At 39.6% G+C, this 21,366-nt stretch overlaps 1 protein-coding gene across 8 annotated transcripts in view; it reads left to right on the forward strand.

Moving 5' to 3' along the window:
- Positions 1 to 21,366, forward strand: part of tanc2b (tetratricopeptide repeat, ankyrin repeat and coiled-coil containing 2b) — a 123,888-nt gene that overhangs the window by 66,443 nt on the left and 36,079 nt on the right. Inside the window, exon 1 of one of the 8 annotated variants that reach the window (XM_027005093.2) lies at positions 4,044 to 4,685. The exons of the other annotated variants lie outside the window; for them this stretch is intronic. Coding sequence (XP_026860894.2) covers positions 4,565 to 4,685 — 121 coding nt within the window. The 5' untranslated portion in view covers positions 4,044 to 4,564. Of the gene's footprint in view, positions 1 to 4,043; positions 4,686 to 21,366 lie in introns of those variants that run through there. 8 annotated transcript variants of the gene reach the window in all.

A 21,366-nucleotide genomic window follows, 5' to 3' on the forward strand; every position in this document is an offset into this window, starting at 1 on the left:
ACCAGTCATGATGCTTCAGCTTGGGAGTTTTATTCAGCTGTGTTTCAGCCTTCCTTACCGTAGCCATCTCCCTGAGCACTTGACACCATGGTGGCACTGGAGGCAAACGGGTTCTTGGTACTCTCATGTTTTATTTGTCTTGCAGTCAGTTCATGCCTTTTCTTCACACATTTTTTTTTTGCGATTCTGTTGAGTATTTATTAGAAAGCATTTGATTGTCCAGTGATTATGCCTTAATGGTTTTGCATTGTGGTGTCTCCTTCTGATGGACATTTTAAAATCTTTTTTGATTCATTTTCATGAGGGAAAGAAGCTGCTTAATAAGTATGCACACCTTATATAGGATGTTAATCACTTTAAATTGGAATTGAATTACAACATAAAAGGAATTACAAAGTGGCTTTAACAGAGAGAAATGAAAAGAATAGGAGATGCAGTAGTATGTGGGTAGTTGGCACTTATTAATTTGGCATTTAGTATGAAAAGGACAGATATAGTGGGCTTTGAGTCTTTACTCCACTCCAAGAAGTATAGATTGCATGTAGACAACCAGATGTGGTCCCTAGTATGGTCCATTTGGGCCTTCTGCTGTTGAATGTCCAATACCAGGCACTCATTGGGTGTTGTCTTACTCCCATTTGCTAGACTTTATCCAGTCATCTATGGTCAACATGTTAGTTGGTGACGGGTTCCACTGAAAGGGCTTCATACCAGTAGAAGAGTGAACAATAGAATTTTATGCAATCTTGGTCTAAGGGAGAAAACAAGACCATTCCCCCTGCTGGTCTCAGCAGGATATTCTCAAAAACATACCTAACTCCAGATTTACCATTTCACCACCCCATCTGTTGAATGAACAATAGAATTTTGCCTGGGATTTCATGATAGAAGTTAAGATGAGATTGATTCCCAATTTCTTTGGAAGATGTGCCAAGCCTTGTATGTGAATTGTGGGCCTCTGTGGTACAAAGTGTCCCCAGGGATGCTATAAAAGCAGAAGATATGGGAAAAAATGGTTTTCTGCGGTCTCAAGTGCAAGGGTGGAGTTGACAATTGTATGAAATGGACAGCCTTAAAAAAAACAGTCCACCACTGTAAGGATGGTGGTGTGGCCACATCAGAGGAGTAATTCTTCAATGAAGCCAATTATAACATGGGACAAGGGGTATTCAGAAATGGGCGGGGACATTAGCCTACCACTGGACTGGACACATATAGAACAGGAGGAGACAAGTGTATAGATAACAGTAGACTCTTCCACCAATAACCGTTACATAGGAGTAAAATTCTGGTCTCTCCTGAGTGCCCATAAATCAAGGCAAGTGAGTGCTCATAGGTCAAGTGAGCCAAGGTGATCAGCCTATCGCAGAGAACTGGGGGGACATGTAGCTTCTCGGCAAGGCAACTAGTGGGTAAAGCATTGACCAACTGAGTTTCTCTGATCTCTTCACCCAGACCTCACTGAACAGTGGCCACAACACAGGCTGGTGGGGAGAATGTGTGCAGATAGAGAAGATGTGGGCTTATCAGGCTCCTGTAATATAGACAGGGCATAAGCTTTAGTGTTCCTTGAACCCAGTTGATAAGAAATCACTAAACAGAAAGAGGTGATTGCAAGGCAAATTATATCAAACACATCATGCTCGTCAATCAACCAACCATTTTTGCTGCTTCATGCAAAAGGTAATCTCACACAATTCTTATTTTCCATGACTAATCTACAAGAGAAAACTGTCGTGATGACAATGCTGAAACAATATTTTTATGCAACCCTAGCATGAGGTGATGTTGCACATTCTAGAGTTATTTGCATTCTGAAACTGTGGGTGGCGTGGGCATTCACAGAGGAAGTGACCAGGCTACCTGCCAAAGTGCAGAGCTCAAGGGTGGATTACATAGCCGAATGAGAACGCCATGTGGGGGATATAAGCCATTCCTTCTCTGGGATTATCAAAGACCACCTTAAATGGACTGGAAAAAAAGTAAAAAGTTCCTAGTATTGTGACCGCCAAATGGTGTCAAAATGGCATTAGCTCAGAAGAAAGCTCTGCTTTTAAGCAGCGAGATATCCATAGGAAATACAGGATTTGTGGGAAAAGGGAAGCACATGAGCAAAATTAATTGGAGTGAAAAGCCTGTGCAATCACCTGTTTTCCATCATATTTATCAAGAATGTCTAGGTCACCTGGTAAAATGACAAGAGCCCGTTGGTTAGCTCAGCTACAATGGGACCCATAGAGGCTAACTGTTGAATCTGTTTGGATAACTCCATGGTTCCTAAGGGAAGCCAGCTGTTGGTGATGTTGACCTTAGAGCTGCCCCTGGACTGTCATACCTGCCAACTCCATGGTGTGGCAGTTTTCTTACAAATGATCACATACTTTGGAGTTGTAGGTGGGGTTAGAAATATATGGGTAGTCTTAATAACAAGGACACACAGCATCAATGATGTGAAGCACTAAGCCTGTATAGTAACACTAAGCCTATGCTATTTCAGTGCTAACAGTGCCAGTGACAATTTTATTTTTACTTTAAATGTGAGTGAGTGAGTGTGTGACTTACAAGCTAGGTCCATGAGGTGTTTCGCATCTAAAAATGGTGGCAACCAAAATGAATCCATAGGCAGTAGAAGAGTAAGAGAAACAGGAGAGTTGATGCACAATAAAGCAACACTAACCAACAGACAAACCAAACAAGCCGGTGTGGTAAACAGGGTAGCAAACAGACTAGAGAAAGAACAAAAAGCTTATAAATGCAGTGAGAGCACACTTCACAAGGAGCAAAGGGTAAGAGTCCACTTAAATAGATATGAGGTATGACAATATTAGGAACAGGTGAGGGTAATCAGTAGGTGAATGAGACAGAATCCCTTTCTGTGGATGCAAGCATGACAGGTGGACATAGCAAGCTAGTGTCTGTTCATTGGTGGACATTGAGGGCAACAGGACTCACCTATGTAATCTAACCTGTTATCTGACCTGAGTTTATGCTACCTCATTGCTATTACTCTATTTGTCAGTGGCACACCATAGAGCCAGCTATCATTTGCAGCATCTGAATATCAAATATAAGGCCCTGCCTATTTACATCAACATCAGAAGAGCAATTATGTTGACTCTGAACATTAGGGAAGCATTGCAGAATTTCAAATGTAGAGGGAGAGTCATTTCTGATCACATTAGAAGCAATAAAAAAACTTCGACGTCTGCAGAGCTCCACATTATAATTCCAAACAGAACCCGAGTGTGAGCAGCAAGCCTTTAATCTCTCAGCAACAGACAAAAAGAGGAGGGCAGTGAAAGAAGCACCAGAACTGAGAATTAAAATAATAACTTTTCAGCTAATTCCCTGGCAGGCAATAAGATAGATATTCGTATTAAATAGCAAGACTGACTGACATCAGTATAACTCTTAAATGATTCTGGGTGAGATGGATGGACCAATGGTGGGATAAGTGAGATGTGTTGTCTAGCTGACATATAGATTAATTGGTGGCGTGTGGTTAGATATGTGTAGATACTGATACTGATACTGAACTACTAACCAGAAACCAGCCCTAAAGAGTAAATAGATACTTATTGGATGCACTGTAAGATGTTGGCAAGCTGTCTCAGGTTCAGGGTTCCAAGGGTAAAACAAGGTTGTGGTAGACAGAGGCATGACTAGATAAACTGAGCTCTCATAGCAGGCCTCTCCCAGATCAGACTGTTATTAACCTGCTACTGTCCACACTCCATACAAACACTTGCCATTCCACACCTGCCATACCCCTGCAAAAAACACCTTTTTTCTCTCCTTTCTAGTCAATTATATCCTCTTCCTCTTTCCTTCTGTCTCTCTCTCTCTCTCTCTCTCTCTCTCTCTCTCTCTCATTCCTTTCCTGACCTCCTCCCTTGTTGGTTGCCATGACAACAGCAGCACTGCGCCATTCATGGGCTGTAACAGCAGAGACACAAGCTCTCTCTCTCTCTCTCTCTCTCTCTCTCGTTCGCTCTCTCCATCGCTCTCTCAAGCTCTCTCTCTCCCTCTCTCCTCACTCTCTCCCTCTTGCCATCTCTCTCTCACTCTCTCTCCCTCCTCACTGTTCTCAAATGCTCAGTTCCGTCCTATAGCACCTGCTCTGTCGAGGGGTTTCTCCTTTCACATGCTTCGCAGTGCTAGAACAGCCTGTCCGAAAGTGTGCAGACGTGCCGCCCGCCTCAGGCAGCGAGCATTCGGCTCGCGGATGCAGACAGGCAATGGAGTGAAGGACTGAGCCGAGGTTAACATGCCGCTCTCCCTCCACCTCTCCAGCGCTGTCCGCTCATCGTGGCTCCGTCCATGCAGCTTAGCGGGAAGATGTCTCCTTTACGCTGACGCCTCCACCGCCCATCCCATCCTTCCCTTTTCTCCTTCGGCAGTCGGTCTCCTGGCCAGTTCAGCCTGAGTGGAAATTCAAGTCCGCGGACGAGCCTGCCAGCGGGGGTTTTTGGATCTCCGACCACCCTTTCGTGTCTGCAGGGCGTGTGCGTGTGTGCGTGTGCGTGCGTGTGTGTGTGTGTGGGCACACGGAGCAGCATTGTGGATGAGCTGGCCGTCGCTGAGACGTGTGCAGGGGTTGTGTGTGTCTCTGGACAGAGAGGCAGAAGGCGAGCTGGTGCCCTATGCCAGTCTGCCAGGCCAGTACGCCATCTGGTATGAGCATGGTAAGCATCGGAACCCCACCCTCTCTGCCTCTTTGCATTTTGTTTCTCATTCAGATTTTGGTATTGTTTTTTTTACCTTTCTAATGCGGCTTAGGTGGGACTAGAGAATGCCGCTGATGTGAATACTGTGGGCACTGTGGACTGCTTTGGCCACTTAGAGGTTTCTAGGCCATGTGAAAACAAGGTCAATAAATGACTTTCCTGCAAACAGCTGGTGCCAAGTTCTGTGATGGTCTACGGTCTAGTCTAGTCAGGTACAGCTTAGTCATATTGCTGGATGGGCTTCTTTAAAGCTGGCATAAGTGACAGGCATAAACTAAACAATGCTCACTGAAGGACCTGTGGGAGGTGAAGTGTGCTGCAATCTTGTGCGGTCCATCCAGCACAGACTTGTGTTCAATTTGCTCCAGATGAATCAGAATTAAGAGTGGGTGAGCAATGTGTTTTTGATCTTTGTGTGGGGTTTGCGTGTGGGGTTTGCATGCATTTGTGTAGTTAGAGGGAGGTTTTACCCTGCACGCTTTGCTGTATATGGGCCGATCGATGATGCGTTTAGTGAATGGTGCTCCTTTTCCTGTTCCTGTGTGTGTGTGGTTGGAATGTATCTAAGCTATTTATACTGGGGTCACTTGCTGATGTCAGAAGTGCAGCTCCACAGGTGAGGGTAAATAAACTTCACCAGGGTATTTATAGAACAGTCCCAGTGATGCTTATGATTGAGCTATACCCTGTAGACTACTTAAAAGAATAAAAAGCATCTCTAATAAGTGGATTTTATGTCATGAGGACATATGTAGTTGCAATATTTAAAGCTTCAAACTGGTCCCTTAAGCTTAATATAGAACTCAGTCAATTGATATTTTTCAAAATTTCTGATGCTAGAAATCATTGCTTGGAACTGTTTTTATTCAGTGTTTAGCTTAAATGTTTATTCAGTATTTATCTTAAATGTTTAGATAATAACTAAGATAATTACCAAACCCACGTTACCTAAACAAAGCACAAAAGAAGTGAAGACGCATCTCATTTGCTGTCGACTTCTCTACATCTCCTAAAGGGTTTGGAATAAGAAATTCTGCAAGCATAAAATTAAGAAACAGCAGAAATTAAACATTAACTAAATTATACATTAAAATATTTGACCTCAAACTGCCATATTTTAGTGGGTTTCATTAATTAGCTGCAATAATGATGCATATTGTTGTAAAAATACTTGATTGTTTTTTACAGTACTAGCCTGCCAAGAATGCAATTGCTTCACATTCTCTCTAATGTCCTACAGTCTACCCTCCATCACCATCCATGGCCAAGACACTGTCAGTGGAACAAGCAGTCACTGCATGTCCTTAATCTGACTTCAGCACTCCATACCATAATGGGCTCTATAGAAGACAAGTGTGGGGAATGTTCATCAATAAAGTCAAATACAGTTTTTTTTTTTCTCTGTGCTTTTAAACTGCAGTACTTTGAACAAATGGTAATAAGAGACTATTGTTTTTCTGCTTCCCTTATCCTTTTCGTTTAATTGAAAAGTCTTTATTGAAAAGTGCTGATCCATGAGATTATAGGTCCTAGCCATAATTTATAGGACAGTAGGTATAGAAGTTCTATGGGAGTTCTATAGTTATTTTTCTTTCAATGTATGGAAAACACAGTTATGGGAAAATGTAGAGAGCTTTCGCATCTGTTTGCGTTTCACAATCTGATGTATCTTCATAGATGGTCTTTTAGATTTGCCTAGTCAATTATTTAGATCATTATAGGGAAATAACAGTTTAGATCTATTAATTGAATGGCAGATCTGTACATACCCTTCTGAAATATCCAGAGTTGGTGGAAGGTTTAATTTAGCCAAAAGTTGCATTTTGTTTCATCTGCAGCCTTTAGTCCTGTGAGAAATAACTCAAACTGCTATCAGTGCATAGTACCTCTGCTCAGCCTCTCTCTCTCCGTCAGAGCACAGGAGGTTAGAACACTGGTCTGTTTATGTAGCAGGATGGATGACTCTACTGTGGTACAGATAGACAAAGCTAAATGCTCTCTTCTCTTGTTTTTTCCTCTAGCATCTCACCACTGTATTGATTATATTGATTGATACCTGCCCTCAAACACTTAACCGTACCATTGCTGACAGTATAATGCTGGTATAATGAGATAACATTTGGTGTAAGTTTTGTACCAACAAAAAACAATCCAGCCCAGCTGTTTTTGTTTCTTTTCACCAAGTTTTTATATAGTTTAGAATTTAGTCAGTAGAAATATAACTTGGAAGAAACTACAGACATGAGGGCATAAGATCATGAGTTCTACGTTGGCATGAATGCAGTGTACAATGCGTCTTCAGAATGCTACATACAATGTGTTAAAGTGTCATTACGGTGTTAAATATGAAGAATCCTATTATAAAATATGGTACAGTAAAATGTTCCACAGTACTACTACTACATATTTTAGCTCCATCAAAAATATTGATTCTGATGCTAGTACTTGTGAATGCTAGTACTCATCAAAAATAATTTATTAATCAGACTTTTGTCTGCACTCTCAATTTTTCTTTAATATGACTTGCTACCTTTAATAATTGGGAAGAGTTCTCTGTTGAGGTGGTTGGGTTTGAAACATTTACAGATAGAACATGTAAAAGTCCCAATCAAATGATGGCACAACAGTATCAAAGATGGACTTTCAAGTGAGAGAGAGAGAGAGAGAGAGAGAGAGAGAGAGAGAGAGAGCAAGAGCGAGCCCTGCAGTGTTCTATTAATAGACTTGATAATGACTTGCTTACAAAACAGAGCAGTGGGATTACCAGTGTGTTACGTCTATCTCTTCAGCTAATGCTAGTAGTACTGAGGGGTGTGTGTGTGTGTGTGTGTGTGTGTGTGTGTGATCAAGTGATTGTGTTTCTTACAGTATAGAGGTATTTGTTCTTACAGTATAGAGGTATTTGTTCTTACACTATAGAGGTATATTGTTTCGCCCCTTTTTGTGCCTGTGGTGATGGCAAATGGAATCTTTTTGTGTGTGTCTATTACACATACATGATATAATGCATTCCCTATGATCATACATATATTGGCATGCTTAATTAATTCCTTTAAAGCTGAGGTCTTACCCTTATGATGTTCATCTTCATATTACCCTAATTACCTCAGTAATATCTTTTCTATTTTTAATGATGATTTACCTCAATTAAGAGTAAGAATATATTGAAGAATGTGTTATTATTAGCCATTTAATGTCTGAGCTAACATATTCTCATAGAATTTGAATGACTGCTCATTGTGGGCAGTAGTGATGTATCATGAGACACACTGCATGTTTTAACACTGTATTTTTACACAAAGGAAGCACATTTTACTCTATTTCTTCTGATAAAACCTCAAATCCTGTTTTAGCCTGCCTCCATTTGGGAGGTCATTGTTGCCGACAAGAATACGTGTCAAACAATATATTTATTTAGCATTTTCATTGCATCACCTGCTCAAGGATAAAATTTACTAAGAAGCTCAGCTTTTGTGATATTATTTCATAGCAGTTTGCCTTGTTAAATAACCAGTGGGCTTTTCTTCTCAACTTCAAGTATCAGACCACCACAGACCACCATAGCTTTATACCTCCTGTCAGCTTGGTTTCACATGGTTAATAATGGTTAGAATTATAAGGTTATGCATTGAAATAATAATTTACCAGTGTTATATTGAAGTATACTATTAAATTGTATTAATACAATTTAATAGTAGTTAAATGTAGTCCAAAAACTCCACACTACTAACTGTACAGAACTGTGAGGTTGTGTCAGTTCACATTATGATTGACAAGTGGTGTCTTCTTCGAAATGTAAACAGCTCAGTGATACTGGCTGGGGTAAGAGACAGCATCAGTGTGGTTTAGCCATACATTTGAGATTTCTGACTCTGAACAAGAGCCCCTCTCACTGTAAAATAGAGCACTTTAAAACTTCTAAATGACAAAATAGCATATACAGATGCTAGCTGGCTTAGCTAAGGTTCACTCAGTAGTAAAGAGGCTGAATTATGTGCAGGAAAATGGTCATTTTATATGAGAGACTGCTTTTTGTTGGGAGAGTGGTTTCACAAGGTCTTTTAGCAATTCTTGATAAAGCAAGGATGTAGAGGATATCGGTGATTTAATATGTGCCACTGAGAGGAATATTTTCTAAATTGCAAATGCCAGCAAAATGTCATAATGTGACAAAATGTCATTTACCCACCTGTTTTTACACTGTTATCTCCTAAAATGTGACACATGACAAGCAGAGGTACTTCCAACTACAAACAAAGTGTTGAGGTGATGTAAATATTTTGCTAGCTCTGATTGGTACTTTGGCAGACCTAAAGTAATGTACGCCAATGCTAGTTCTGTCCAACTCAAAGCCAACAGAAGAAAACGGCAGAAAACTTTCTATAGGGAAGACAATATCAATCTGTAAATTACAAAAGCTATAGAAAATAGAAGATAAACAAGTATCACACTCACAATGAAGATTTCATTCTTTCTGTTAAATTATATTTAAGCATGGAGTAGAGTGTTTTATTGATTTGTTTATTTATTTTATATTATTTGTATCTGCTGAGAAAAATCTTTCACTTTTGTCTTAAATGCTGCATTAGCGCATCAGAGGACAGTTTGCCATTTGCTGTTTCTGTCCAGTGTGTCCCATTCAAAGTCTCTTTGATGAGCACAGTAGTATGATGCAGTACGATGCTCAGGTAAATTCCCTGTTTAGAACTTTTGCCCTGCAACTCAGCTAGTTTGATCACAACAAGTTATTGTCTGTTGCACATTATTGCACAAGCCATCACAGTCAGAATTGTGACTAGTTTTGGAATTGTGAAATCTTCAAAAAGTTAATGCCCTGCACAGTTGGAGCAGAGTTAACTATAGCCAAGATGAAAAAAGGTCATTTACCTCATGGACAGCAAGGGCCCCATCCATCTACATAGTTGGGGTTCCATTGGATACTGGACTGTCGAGTAAGTAGGATGTACTACTTGATTATTGATCAGCAGACCTTTGAGTAAGACTACCACCTTACAACTCCTCACCAGTACGTGTGTGTGTGTGTGTGAGTGTGTGTGTGTGTGTGAGTGTGTGTATGTGTATATATATATATATATATATCATCACCAGCGATTTTATATATATATATATATATGGTGATGATAAAAAGAAATTGTTATGGTTATAGTTTTCAGGATCTTGGCATTGGCCTAATACAATAGTCAGACCAATACAACAGTATCAGCTGATGAAAATTGGTGTTTCAAACTCCGATATTCAGATTCCCATGAATACTGCAATCAACTAAGGCCAATGTCTTGTTTAAAAGTGCTGAGTGGGTCCTGATGTGACAGAGCAGACTTCACCAGTGAGTGCGTTTACATGCGCTTAATAATCTGATAACTGCACATTTTGTCAGTAATCTTGTACATGCACTTGGGTAAAATCTGGCTTTACATGAGTCAGGCAGTAATCTGATTTCTACTTTGCAACCAGCCAATAATCTCACAGATTTATGTGATGTAAACTTCAATCTTCCTTCCATGGTTTTTTGTAAACATGGACCCACTTTACCAGCAAATATGGATCTTCGTTTTTTATGGTTACTAATAGTGTGCAATTCAAATTCTTCACATCCTCAAGCATGTACTGCATTTCAGAGTCTCCCTAAAAGTGTTTAATAGCCATTTCGCGGGTGCTGCATTTAATTCTGCCAGCAGCTTCCCGGACAGCTCCGGTTATGTTTGCGAGCATGTGCAGACTGGAAAATCCAAAAGAAATCTGCATAAGGGTATGTATGCTCTGAGAATTCAGATTACTCAGATAAAATACATCTTTGTCAGATTATAATCTGATTTCTAGGACATAATATGATCTAATACGTCAGAGTATGCTGTTTACATGAACACTTGAATAATCAGATAACTGCAGAAATCATGTAAACACACCCTGTGTGTTATCTTAACTTGCTAGCATGTACATATGAAACATACTTATGTTAAATAGAATAGTACCCTTCATAGTTCACACACATTGAGTCCATATTGTTATAATATGGTGATTTTAGCTGAGAGGTTTTGCTGGTTTGGTGCACACAAAGCCTATGTGCTTTCATGTACAGTCTGCGCTATGTGCCTGAGGGGTGTATGTTAGGCCTGTAAATGGATGTTTATCTGGGGGACGGTGTACAAGGACCTGTTGGTGTTCATGTTCTTGCCCAGGTTACCATGGTGATCTGGGCTGCATATTCAATAGCTTGCTGTGCTCGATATGTCGTGTGTGTGTGTATGGGGGGGGGGGGGGGTGTTTATTGCACCAAGGTGTGCTCTGTTGCTCATCCAGTTTGGCATCAAAATGCACGTGCCACTCAAAGCTCATTGTCCTGTGTCCCACTGTCAATAATGCCGATGCCTTCTGCCAAATTTCACAACTGAACATATGCACAGAATAGTTCTGCTCTTTCTTCTTACTAATTTGAGTGCATGTCTAATGCTACGATTTTGCTACTTCAGAGCTTGTTATTGTAAAATCCCATTTCCTCAGATGCAATGGCTTATATCCAAACTATTTTAGAGCTCACACTTTCTCTAGTCACATGGATCCGTGGGTTATAAACTGACAACCCACCCCTGAGAATACTACGCCTCATTTTAGACCCACTGAGTTGTTCGCACAGCCTATTATCTTACATATTCCCTGCTGCAAGATGCCTCAAATGGGAAAAGAGCCTGAATCATATTTCATCTATGGGAATACAACAAAAAATTTTATTCAAATGCTAGGATTATTGATCTTCATAAGGTCCATTCATTTATACATTTGTTATAGTATATTAACTTTGTTGAGCAAGTTAAGGAATTGGCCTATAATTGTGGTTAAATCTTGAACTTCAGTCGATTGCACGCTTCCTTTTGTACCCTTTTTTCTGACCACATTGATGGCTAAATAGTGTGTAAAACTGTATTGTATACAATTACCTCTCAAGAGTATTTAATTGCATTAGGTTGACTAGGACAACTAGAGTAACAGAAGTATCAGTTCTAATTCTTCTGATGATTTAGTCAATATCTGACAACCAATTACGGTTCTTTTGATAATGATGCGTTAATTAAAAATGTCCTCATCCAATCAAAATCTGCATGCCACAGATTGTCAAAAGCACTAACCTAACTCAGGATAGTCCTAGGCCCTCAAGAACATGGTGTTCTGAAAATTAACAATTCATATGATGAATGAGCCATGTTATTTAGAGACCACATAATAAATTAGGCTATATATATATATATCCTTATTCAAAACATGATTACAGAAATGCTTAGGAAAATACTGTCACAACTCAATGTTTTCATGTCATTTTCTAAGAAATTGTTCATTTATTGGACTGAAGTGTTCATTTATTGGACTGAAGGAGGTACTTGTTGGGTGTTTAGTATATAACTAGTATTGATTTTTTTTTTTTTTTTTACATATGTATTATTGCTAACAGGGTGTTGCCTTCTTTATACAGACTAGCATTTTTCCTAATGCTGTTCCAGGTCTGTTTTATTTAAGCAGTGGTCAATAAATAATGTGACAGAATAAAATATTACATGAAATACATAGAAAAGCAAGTACTAAATGGGAGGCCAAAAGTATCAGATTGGGAGGTATCTTAAGTAAACAAAGGATAGGTTTTGATTTGAAGGATAAAATAGAGGAGATGTCACAAAGGGAATGCCAGTCATAGATGAGAGCCTAGACTCAGGGGTCACACGTGAAGCACTCAGACATGTGTGTAGGCTGAGAGCTTAGCCATGGGGAAGCACAGACTAATATTGAAGGAATGACCATAAAGAGTTATAAAATGTAGTTATGGGAAGAAATTTGCATTGAGCTCATGATTATTCCGATGACCAGGGCAGTTGATTGGTCATGTGTAAGAAGAGAGATAATCATTTACTCTGCTTTTGTGAGATGCACAGCTGGCAAATTTTGAATGCATAGTCATTTCATTAGTTTTGGCAGTGAGACAGATTAAAAGGGTGATAAAATAAGTGTGTTGTTTAAGAAAGAAACTTATAAAGATGTGAAGTAGAGTGTCTGCATTTTCCATGCTGAATAGACAACAGTGGCATTGCAGAGGTGAAAATTGTTATTTTGGCGCAAGAACTGACCAGTTATAACAGTGAGTGGAAGGCAAAAAACATCGAGTTTATGAACAGTGTGAGAGGTTTTGACAAGGACTGAATGAACAGTGACAACAGTTTTGAGACCAATTAGTCTGAGAAAGTTGGAGAAAAGTGCAGCTCATCCAGTGCATGATAAAAAATACAGCCAGGCAACCAGTGGAACCCATACTTTTATAGATCTGTGTTATTAGCATATGAAAGAAAACTGATACCATGGTGGTAAATCATTTGACCAAGGGAAAGCACGTAAATTATGAAAAAGTGAAAACCAAGAACAGCTTCCTCAGTGGCCATGAGATAATGAGAGCAGTGGATTTGTATTTCTGACCTGAGATGTAATGTCTGTCAGTGAGGTAAGAAATAAACCGAGAAGGAGCAGCACCATTAATACCAAATAATGAGAGGTTGGCGACCATAGCAAATGCTGAAATAATACTGAAAATAATACTGAAAGTAATACTGAAGAGCAAAAGAATATTAAGAGCCTTGCATCAGTAGAGAGGACAAGGGCACTAATGACTTCGAGGAGAGCTGTCTCACTGCTGTGGAATTAATGAAAACTAGACTGCAAGGACTTGTAAAGATTATTTGAATTTATCTAGGACTGTAACTGGGAGGCTACAGCTCCTTTCAGCACTTTGTCTAAGAAAAGTAGATTTGAGTTTGGAGATACATCAGTAGATAGACCTAAAGCCGAATTAGTGTGGTTGTAGCAGTTTTTAAATGTAACGTCCTGTATTTCAGTCCTGGATAGATTCATATTAAAAGAGGGTGTTGTGTTTTATTCAGTAGCGGCACACAAGGCATCAGCCTTTTATTTCCATGGCCTGGAGCTCTATGAACCCTGGGGAGGAGTGAAAGGAGGGAACTGTACTAGTCTTAATGGGCATGCTTATTTGAAGCATCAAAAAACTGTAGCTTTATAGAGGCTTTCAATAAGAGGAATTTTAATGGAGTTTAGAATAGAGGAAAGTGGACCAACAGCTTTAAAGTTAGGATTGGAGATTGAGGTTTTTGGGTTTTTTTTTTAACTTGCCTTAGAAAATGCCTTAGAAAATGAATTTGGTAAGATCATGGTTATAAATACCAATGTGAGATTCAAACAGAGTCATTGTCTATACCAGAGGAACAAATCAGATTAATCGGGATTTATGAGAGTAAGAAAATCGACATGCATGAAATGTAAGATTTCTTTGACATGACTTCATTACCAACTGCGCAGTCACTGTCAGCATGTATACTGAAGTCTTGAAGCATAATTACAGCAGGAGACATGGCACAAGCAAGAGTAGGTACTTCACTGACACTGAACAAAAAGATCAGGCTGAAGATTAATGGGCCGACAAATTAATGCCATAGAAGGGCGAGTGGTTCCAGCAACCTTCAAAGCAATATGTTCAAAGCATGATCACTGTAACACATGGGGGACTCTTAATGTGGAGAACCTGTGGTGACTGTGTGAAAAATGGTAATGACAAGCAACTGATAGGCCACCACTATTACCCTGCAGGGCAGAGGTCTGTATCCACAGGAACTGAGCAAGTTTGCATATAAATCATTACTTTGTGTTTTTGCAGTTTCTGTAATCAGGAGCATTTTCATGTTTTTGTGAGTTATGCTGCTGATTTAATATTTAATGTTGATTTACTGCTTACAGTAACTTTGTTGTCAGCTAAAAAGCTCAGGGAGCCAAAGTTCATCCAACACTTAAAAGCTGATATGAGACTGCAAGTATGCAAATTATTGCATAAAAGGAGTGTGTCACAGCATAGTAGTTTAACTAAAACTTCAAAAATGACACTTTCGTACAAGGTGAAAGGTTCTCACTTGTAGACAATTTTTTGGTGAAGGTATTCTCTGCATCTGTATGTAAAAAAAAATACTCTTATGAGTCAAAAATGTAAAAAGATTCATTCAGATACTAGGCTAATTACAGATACTTCAGATACTAACTACAGATAATTCAGATACTAGGCTAATTACACTTGACTTCTGACACATTTACTAAAATATTGCCCAGTACTCTATCCTGGTGATTGGTTGAGCAGAGCCCTTTTTACAACCATCACCAAAGTGATATAGCTGAACTAATGTAAGATCATACACCTTTCCAATCTCACACAGATGGCCAATATCAAATCCCTGAATAATCTGAAGTCCTAATTAGAAATCTCACATACCTGTCCAATCTGAAGTCTGTCAGTTGATGAAGACTTGCTAGCCACTGGACCTTCTGCTCTGCAGGTGTCTACACTGTAATGAGTCCATAATTTCGAGCATCTGATCCACACCCCCTTGAACAACCAAGGCCTTATATGGTGGCAGACTAGCCTTTTCCAAATCCACATCCTTTACATACATTATCATAAGTCAGAGAATTAAACACCACATTGTTGAAAATCCAATTATTAAAATGTAATCCCTCCTGAGGCATGCAAGCTTTTGAGGTTTTAAATTATGGCTATTGCCAATTTTATTATTTTTTTTTAATTTCTTTCCTTTTTTAAATATTAATTTTAAAAGTAACAATTTCAGACCTAAAGTCCTCTTGGTTGTGCTCATTCTATAGTGCATCTTTCACAGCTTGGGGATGAGGTTGCATCAACAAAAAAATCTTCAGTCACATCACAGATCACATCACATCACAGATATCAACAATCATTCTATACTCCTGTGAAATCATCCATCATTCTATACTCCTGTGAAATCAACCATCCTTCTATAATTCAGACTGATGTTTGTCTGGGACCATCACAGAACTCTGGCTGTTTGTTTGTTTGTTTCATGGTATTTCAAAAGGTATGTACTAAATCATGTCATGTCTCTTATATTATTATCAAAATGTCTGTGTAGTATCTGTAAGTATTTTGCAAAAATGCCTTTTCAGCTTCTTGTAGAAACCATACCTAAACCTGCATGTAAAATGTAATTACACATCCTTTGCCATTGTCAAGAGAGACACATTGTACCATAAAATTATGTCATACTTTAATCTTTATAAAAGAAAACATTTGAGCCTAAACCAGGTTTTATTATTTAAAATTTCCTTCACCTCTCTCTCTCTTCAGTGTATATACTGTGCACTCTATTACTGTGTTATTAGTTTTCCAGTGCCACAGAAATGAGCCTTAACTTAAAATTAGACATTTGATTAGCAGGCATACATACACACACACACACACACACACACACACACACACACACACACACACACACGCGCACACACACACACACACACACACACACACACACACACACACACACACACACACACACACAAACTTCTTCCGCAAACAGCCCATGTGCCATGTTTTTTAGGCTCATTAGTGTAGCTGATAGCTGTCATCCATCATGGCATCACCTCCTCTACTGTGGAACTCCAGGATGGGTATTCATCATCATGGTGACTAGGTTTTATTATAGCTTCTCTCTTGAGATACTCCTCCGTCATTCTAGGGCCATGTAGGGCTTTATTTCCCTCTATAGATCCTGTCGCAGGGTTCACCTAAGCCTACAAAGATATTAAGATTAAATTGATATGGCAATTTATGATGTCACTTTTTACTCATTTAAACTGTAGCCACAAATCTGGCTAAAAAAAATTATGAAGCAGATGAATCAAGCTTGCATACAAACTCTTCAACCACTTGTCAAAACATTTATGTGAAATAAATACTTAAATAGAAACATTTAGAGACTTTAGCCTATCTGTTGTCCTGCTCAATTTGTGTTAGCCATTCTCCAAATCTTCAGTATCTTTCTCTGACCACAGAGCCACTGATCTTAATTACATGTGAAAACTTAGGCACCAGTGTTGTGCTTGATACATTCATACCCCTGTAACTCCTACTACCATGCAACTACCGTCGCAGCGTCTCTGCTGGTTTCTCTATCACCACAAAATATCTACACAACGAATTATTCAGTGGTCGGAAACTGACCCCTGTTATATGGTGCAGAGGGATCTAATAAGCTGTGCATGGTGACATTTTTTAATTGATCACCTATATAGGTTAATGCACCTATATGATACCTGTACCTAATAGACTGTACAGAGAGTGTAGGTGCAAAGTGTTTGTAATGACGCAGCACAGAGTAGTGTGAATGCCAAGAAAATTAACACACCTCCATCTGCTTTAGGAGAACAGACACAGAGACCCCCTTCATACGGAGTAGCAGAGATCATTTTTAATGACAGGCTGGCACTTTCACATTACTTTCCAAATGTTTACACAGAATAAGGATGTGCAGGTTGCAAACCATGCATAGGAAGCCAGTCGCACTGCAAATTGCATCTAAGTGTACACATGTTCACGTACATATTACATAGCTTTCAAGCCACCATTACAATGCCAGGAATCACATTTGTGGGACTGCATGTTTCTTTTTTTGGGGGGGATTTTCTACTAAAAAATCTAACACATGGAAACTTCAAGGTGGTTGTGAAGTTCATGTGCTGTTAACTGACATTCACTAATATATGGATGCTTGTGCAATTTTGATCAGACACTCTATCTCATCATATATACACTGTGTTGGATTTCTGCATAAATGAGACCCATAGTCATTCTCAGGAGAAACCAGCTTAAGGACATACTGTCCCCATCCTCAAGTGAACACACACACACACACACACACACACACACACACACACACACACACACACACACACACACACACACACACACAGTCGATCAGTAGTATAAGAGACAGAGCAGTAGATTCAACAGCTGAATGTAGCATTTTATCATTGTACAATACAACAAACTACCATCTTGCAAACTGGGGAAATGGTAGCTGTGTAACAGCAAACTTAACGGCATATTGCAGCCTCTGTTAATGCAGTCTTTCCCTTTGTGAATATGTGTGTGTACTGATGTATCCACCCCACTGCCACCGTTTCCTGCGTATATAGTCAGTTTTGAAATTAGATTTGTGAAAATGTGATAGAGCACTTTTGCAGTACCTCACAGCCCACATTCTTTTAAATCAAACCAAAATGACTTGAATAAAGTGTTAATAAAACTGGCTCAGGATCGGTCCACTCATCACTGCATTAATAAGCCTTGGTAATCTCTACAGGAAGATAGTGCCAGGGAAGTGTGATGGCCATAACTCATTAAAACATTATAAGGATTATATTCTTACACAGCTATGTTTTATGTCAGAGCCTGACATGAAAATGAGGCTTTTGGTATAAGTTGGGATTCAGTTCAGTTCACTGTAGTTCAGTTCAGTTCAGTTCGGATCAATTCAGTTCTCCTTGATCTCATTAATTCAGTTTCACCCACTTAGCTTGACCTAGTAAAATCAGGGGCTGGAAAAGCTGTACTAATTCACATATTTTAAACCAAAGTCTCATTTGTGAGCTTTCAGATGTAGCGATTATAGTTGTCATTTCTCCAGACCAGAGTGTCCAAAAGATTGGCAGTTTTCACCTTTAAAATCATTGGTAGGTACCTGGATGTTGTCTGTGGGTGTCCACAAAATGGTAGCTTTCAGAAAAAGAAAAAAGAAAAACGTGAGAGACAGTAAAATCTAAAGGAGTAAGCATTTCCCGTATATACGATCATGATCAGTCTATAAGAACAAAAGTGTATCGCATCTTACATAATCACTACACCCAGCATGCTAATTGTGAATAGTGAAGAAAAAAAATTGCCTTACACAAATACATTTTGATTGTCACACACACAGTGAGTTTCTGACTCTGTTGTCATGTTTGTAGGAGTGTAGAAATGCAGAATGGGCACTTGTCATCAGACAGGGCGTACGATAACACATTACCAAGATATCCACTTGTCCGTGTTGTTTTACCATCAGCAGCAGTGAAACATTGTCCTTCTATGTAAAACACACATACACAGTGTTTTATTTGTCACAGTTGTTCCCTGTTCTGACCTTGGTGTATGACCCCATTTTGTAGCCCTCTCTGACCCTAATCCCTCCCTCTGGCCTGTTGTGTGTGTGTGTGTGTGAGACGCTCAGTGTAGTGTGTGTGTGTGTGTGTGTGTGTGTGTGTGTGTGTGCTTTTGTGTGTGTGTGTGTGTGCATACGTGTGCATGCTCTCAGCCCCACTATGGAAGGTTATGTTTGTGGAGAGCCCTCGCATAACCAAGTCAGGTCTCCACCTCCTCACACATACTCCTTCCACTTCAGGGAGTCCTAACATGGACACACATTCACCTGTCTCATTTCCTGAAGGGATTCCAGTGTTCTGTGCCCAGTTCATTGTTTGCAAGTTTACATGTGTGTTTCTCTGAGGACGAATGCCTTAAGAGCGCCACCACATCTGCAGACACAGGTCAGTTATATGTGACAATTTCACACAATAAAATTTGTGTGTGGCTGCTTCATAAAACTGACCATGGAGAAAACCTTATCAAGAGAAGAAGCTGACCTCGGATGCCTCAAGAAATATCCAGACAGTTGTATGTGATTTGAAGGACATCTGTATGCATTTTGAAAGACAACATGTATATTATTAGTCAATAATATATATATAAATTTCTTCATGGCTGGGTGAACTCTTGAGCATTGCTATGCTGCATGTCTTTTGCTGAGAGCACAGGCAGAGGTCACTGAAGCTTCAGGGAGCTTTCACACTTTTCTTCTTTTGGGTTTGCTTTGCGCAGGCATGCAGGAGTGTAGTGCTTGTATAAATTTTGAATTATTCTGAGCATAAGGGATAAGAGACATTGCAGCTCAGCTGAGAGAGACAGAGAGCCCACAACGCATTGATTTTGTTGTACCACACATAGTGGGCAGTGTTTCACATCTAACAGAATGCAGCTTTATGGACTGCAGCTCCTGGCTGTCACGTGTGCGACCGGGTACACACAATACACACTTGCACACTCACACTCACACACGGTATCAAATATAGGGCTTGATTCATAAAAGTTGACAGTAACTGTTTTGCACCACGCAAAATGTAAGAAACGGTATTCGTATTCATAATAATGTGAACTTATTGCTGCAGAAAATCCACCTGTGCCCAAGATGAAAGTCAATCAATATTGATGTGTGAAAAATGAAGCAATACATGTTAAAGACTTGTCCAAAGAAACTAGTAGTTAGACTGCGCTGCCAGTTACATAAAAATGTTGCGTAATTGACTTTAACCAAGAAACTGCATGGTGGCGCTAAACTGATGATTTAAGTATGTATTAAAAATGCAGAGCAGTAAAATTGTCTCTCCTCAGTATGTCATCTGTAGCAGCGAAGTTGGCAAAAGTTCGTGACATTCTGAGATTCTGCAAGTCAAATTCCAATTCCATCTTCCTCTTCTACTATTGCAATTTAAATGTTTGCCACCATGAGCGCCACAAATAGTCCAAAAACCTTATAAATCTGTCCGTTAACTAGTGGGGTGCGTGGACAGAATTTTGTTGGTGACTTGCATGTGTGAACAAAAATTGTTAAAGAAAAGATCCAATCCACGTCGTCTTCTTGAATCGCTAACATATGCAAATGAGGACAAAATGCGCAAACGGTAAAAAAAAATGTCGGCAATTCACATTTCTGAATGACGAAACGTGTTACCGGGAGCTATTTGCTGTCACGTTTAATCTGGCGCTGGGATTTGTGAATTTAGCCAAGTGTGTAAAATAGTAAAGTTAGAGAGTTAGAGACACCTTACCTTCAACACGGTAATGCACAGGGGCCTGTCTGCACAACGTTTAGAAATGCATAAGAAGACCTTTAAATGGAACGGAATCTCTACCATAGTAAAATATTGGGTTTCAGCAACTTGTAATTATGATATTTAAAAAATTATATGCAAACTTGAAATAGACTGACTGTGTTATAACATTGGCTGATAACTGTCTGAAATATTGTATTCAAAACTGGCCGAGTGTTATTCTACTGCATGGTGAAAAGTGTGTGAGACAGCACTGTAATGACTGGCTTCGTTTACCACCTGTGAGTCAGCCACCTCTGCAAACACTTCCTCCCTCTCTCTCCCTCTCCATCTCTCTCTCTCTCTCTCTCTCTCTCTCTCTCTCTCTCGCTCTCTCTCTCGCTCTCTTTCACTTTCTATTTTCTTTTCCATCCATCCATGTATTTTTCATCCATCTTTTTGATTAATTTTTTCTTTATATATTGATCTCTCATCATTCTTTTTTCTTTCCCTGCATCTTCGTTTCTCCTTCCCATCTCTCTCCCTTTGTTTCTCTCTGTTACATTTATGTATTTGTCCTTCCTTCATTTCTCTCACTCTCACTCACACACCCATAGAGGCACATGGCTGTTTAGGATACCCCCCCCCCCCCCGTTTTCTGTAGCTATGTACCCTCTCCGTTAACTTTGTATGTCATGCTTGTCTCTTGTGCTGATACCTACTCATGCAGGGTCTGCCATGGAGACATCAGGACAGGTTCTCTCTCAAACACACACACACACACACACACACACACTTGGGAGAGGCGATCCAGCACAGGAAAGTACACCCTCCCTTCTCCTACCACACAGCCTGTTGCTATAGCAAC

The sequence above is a fragment of the Electrophorus electricus genome, chromosome 14 (genome assembly GCF_013358815.1).
Source record: "Electrophorus electricus isolate fEleEle1 chromosome 14, fEleEle1.pri, whole genome shotgun sequence".
In the NCBI taxonomy this organism is placed as follows: domain Eukaryota; kingdom Metazoa; phylum Chordata; class Actinopteri; order Gymnotiformes; family Gymnotidae; genus Electrophorus; species Electrophorus electricus.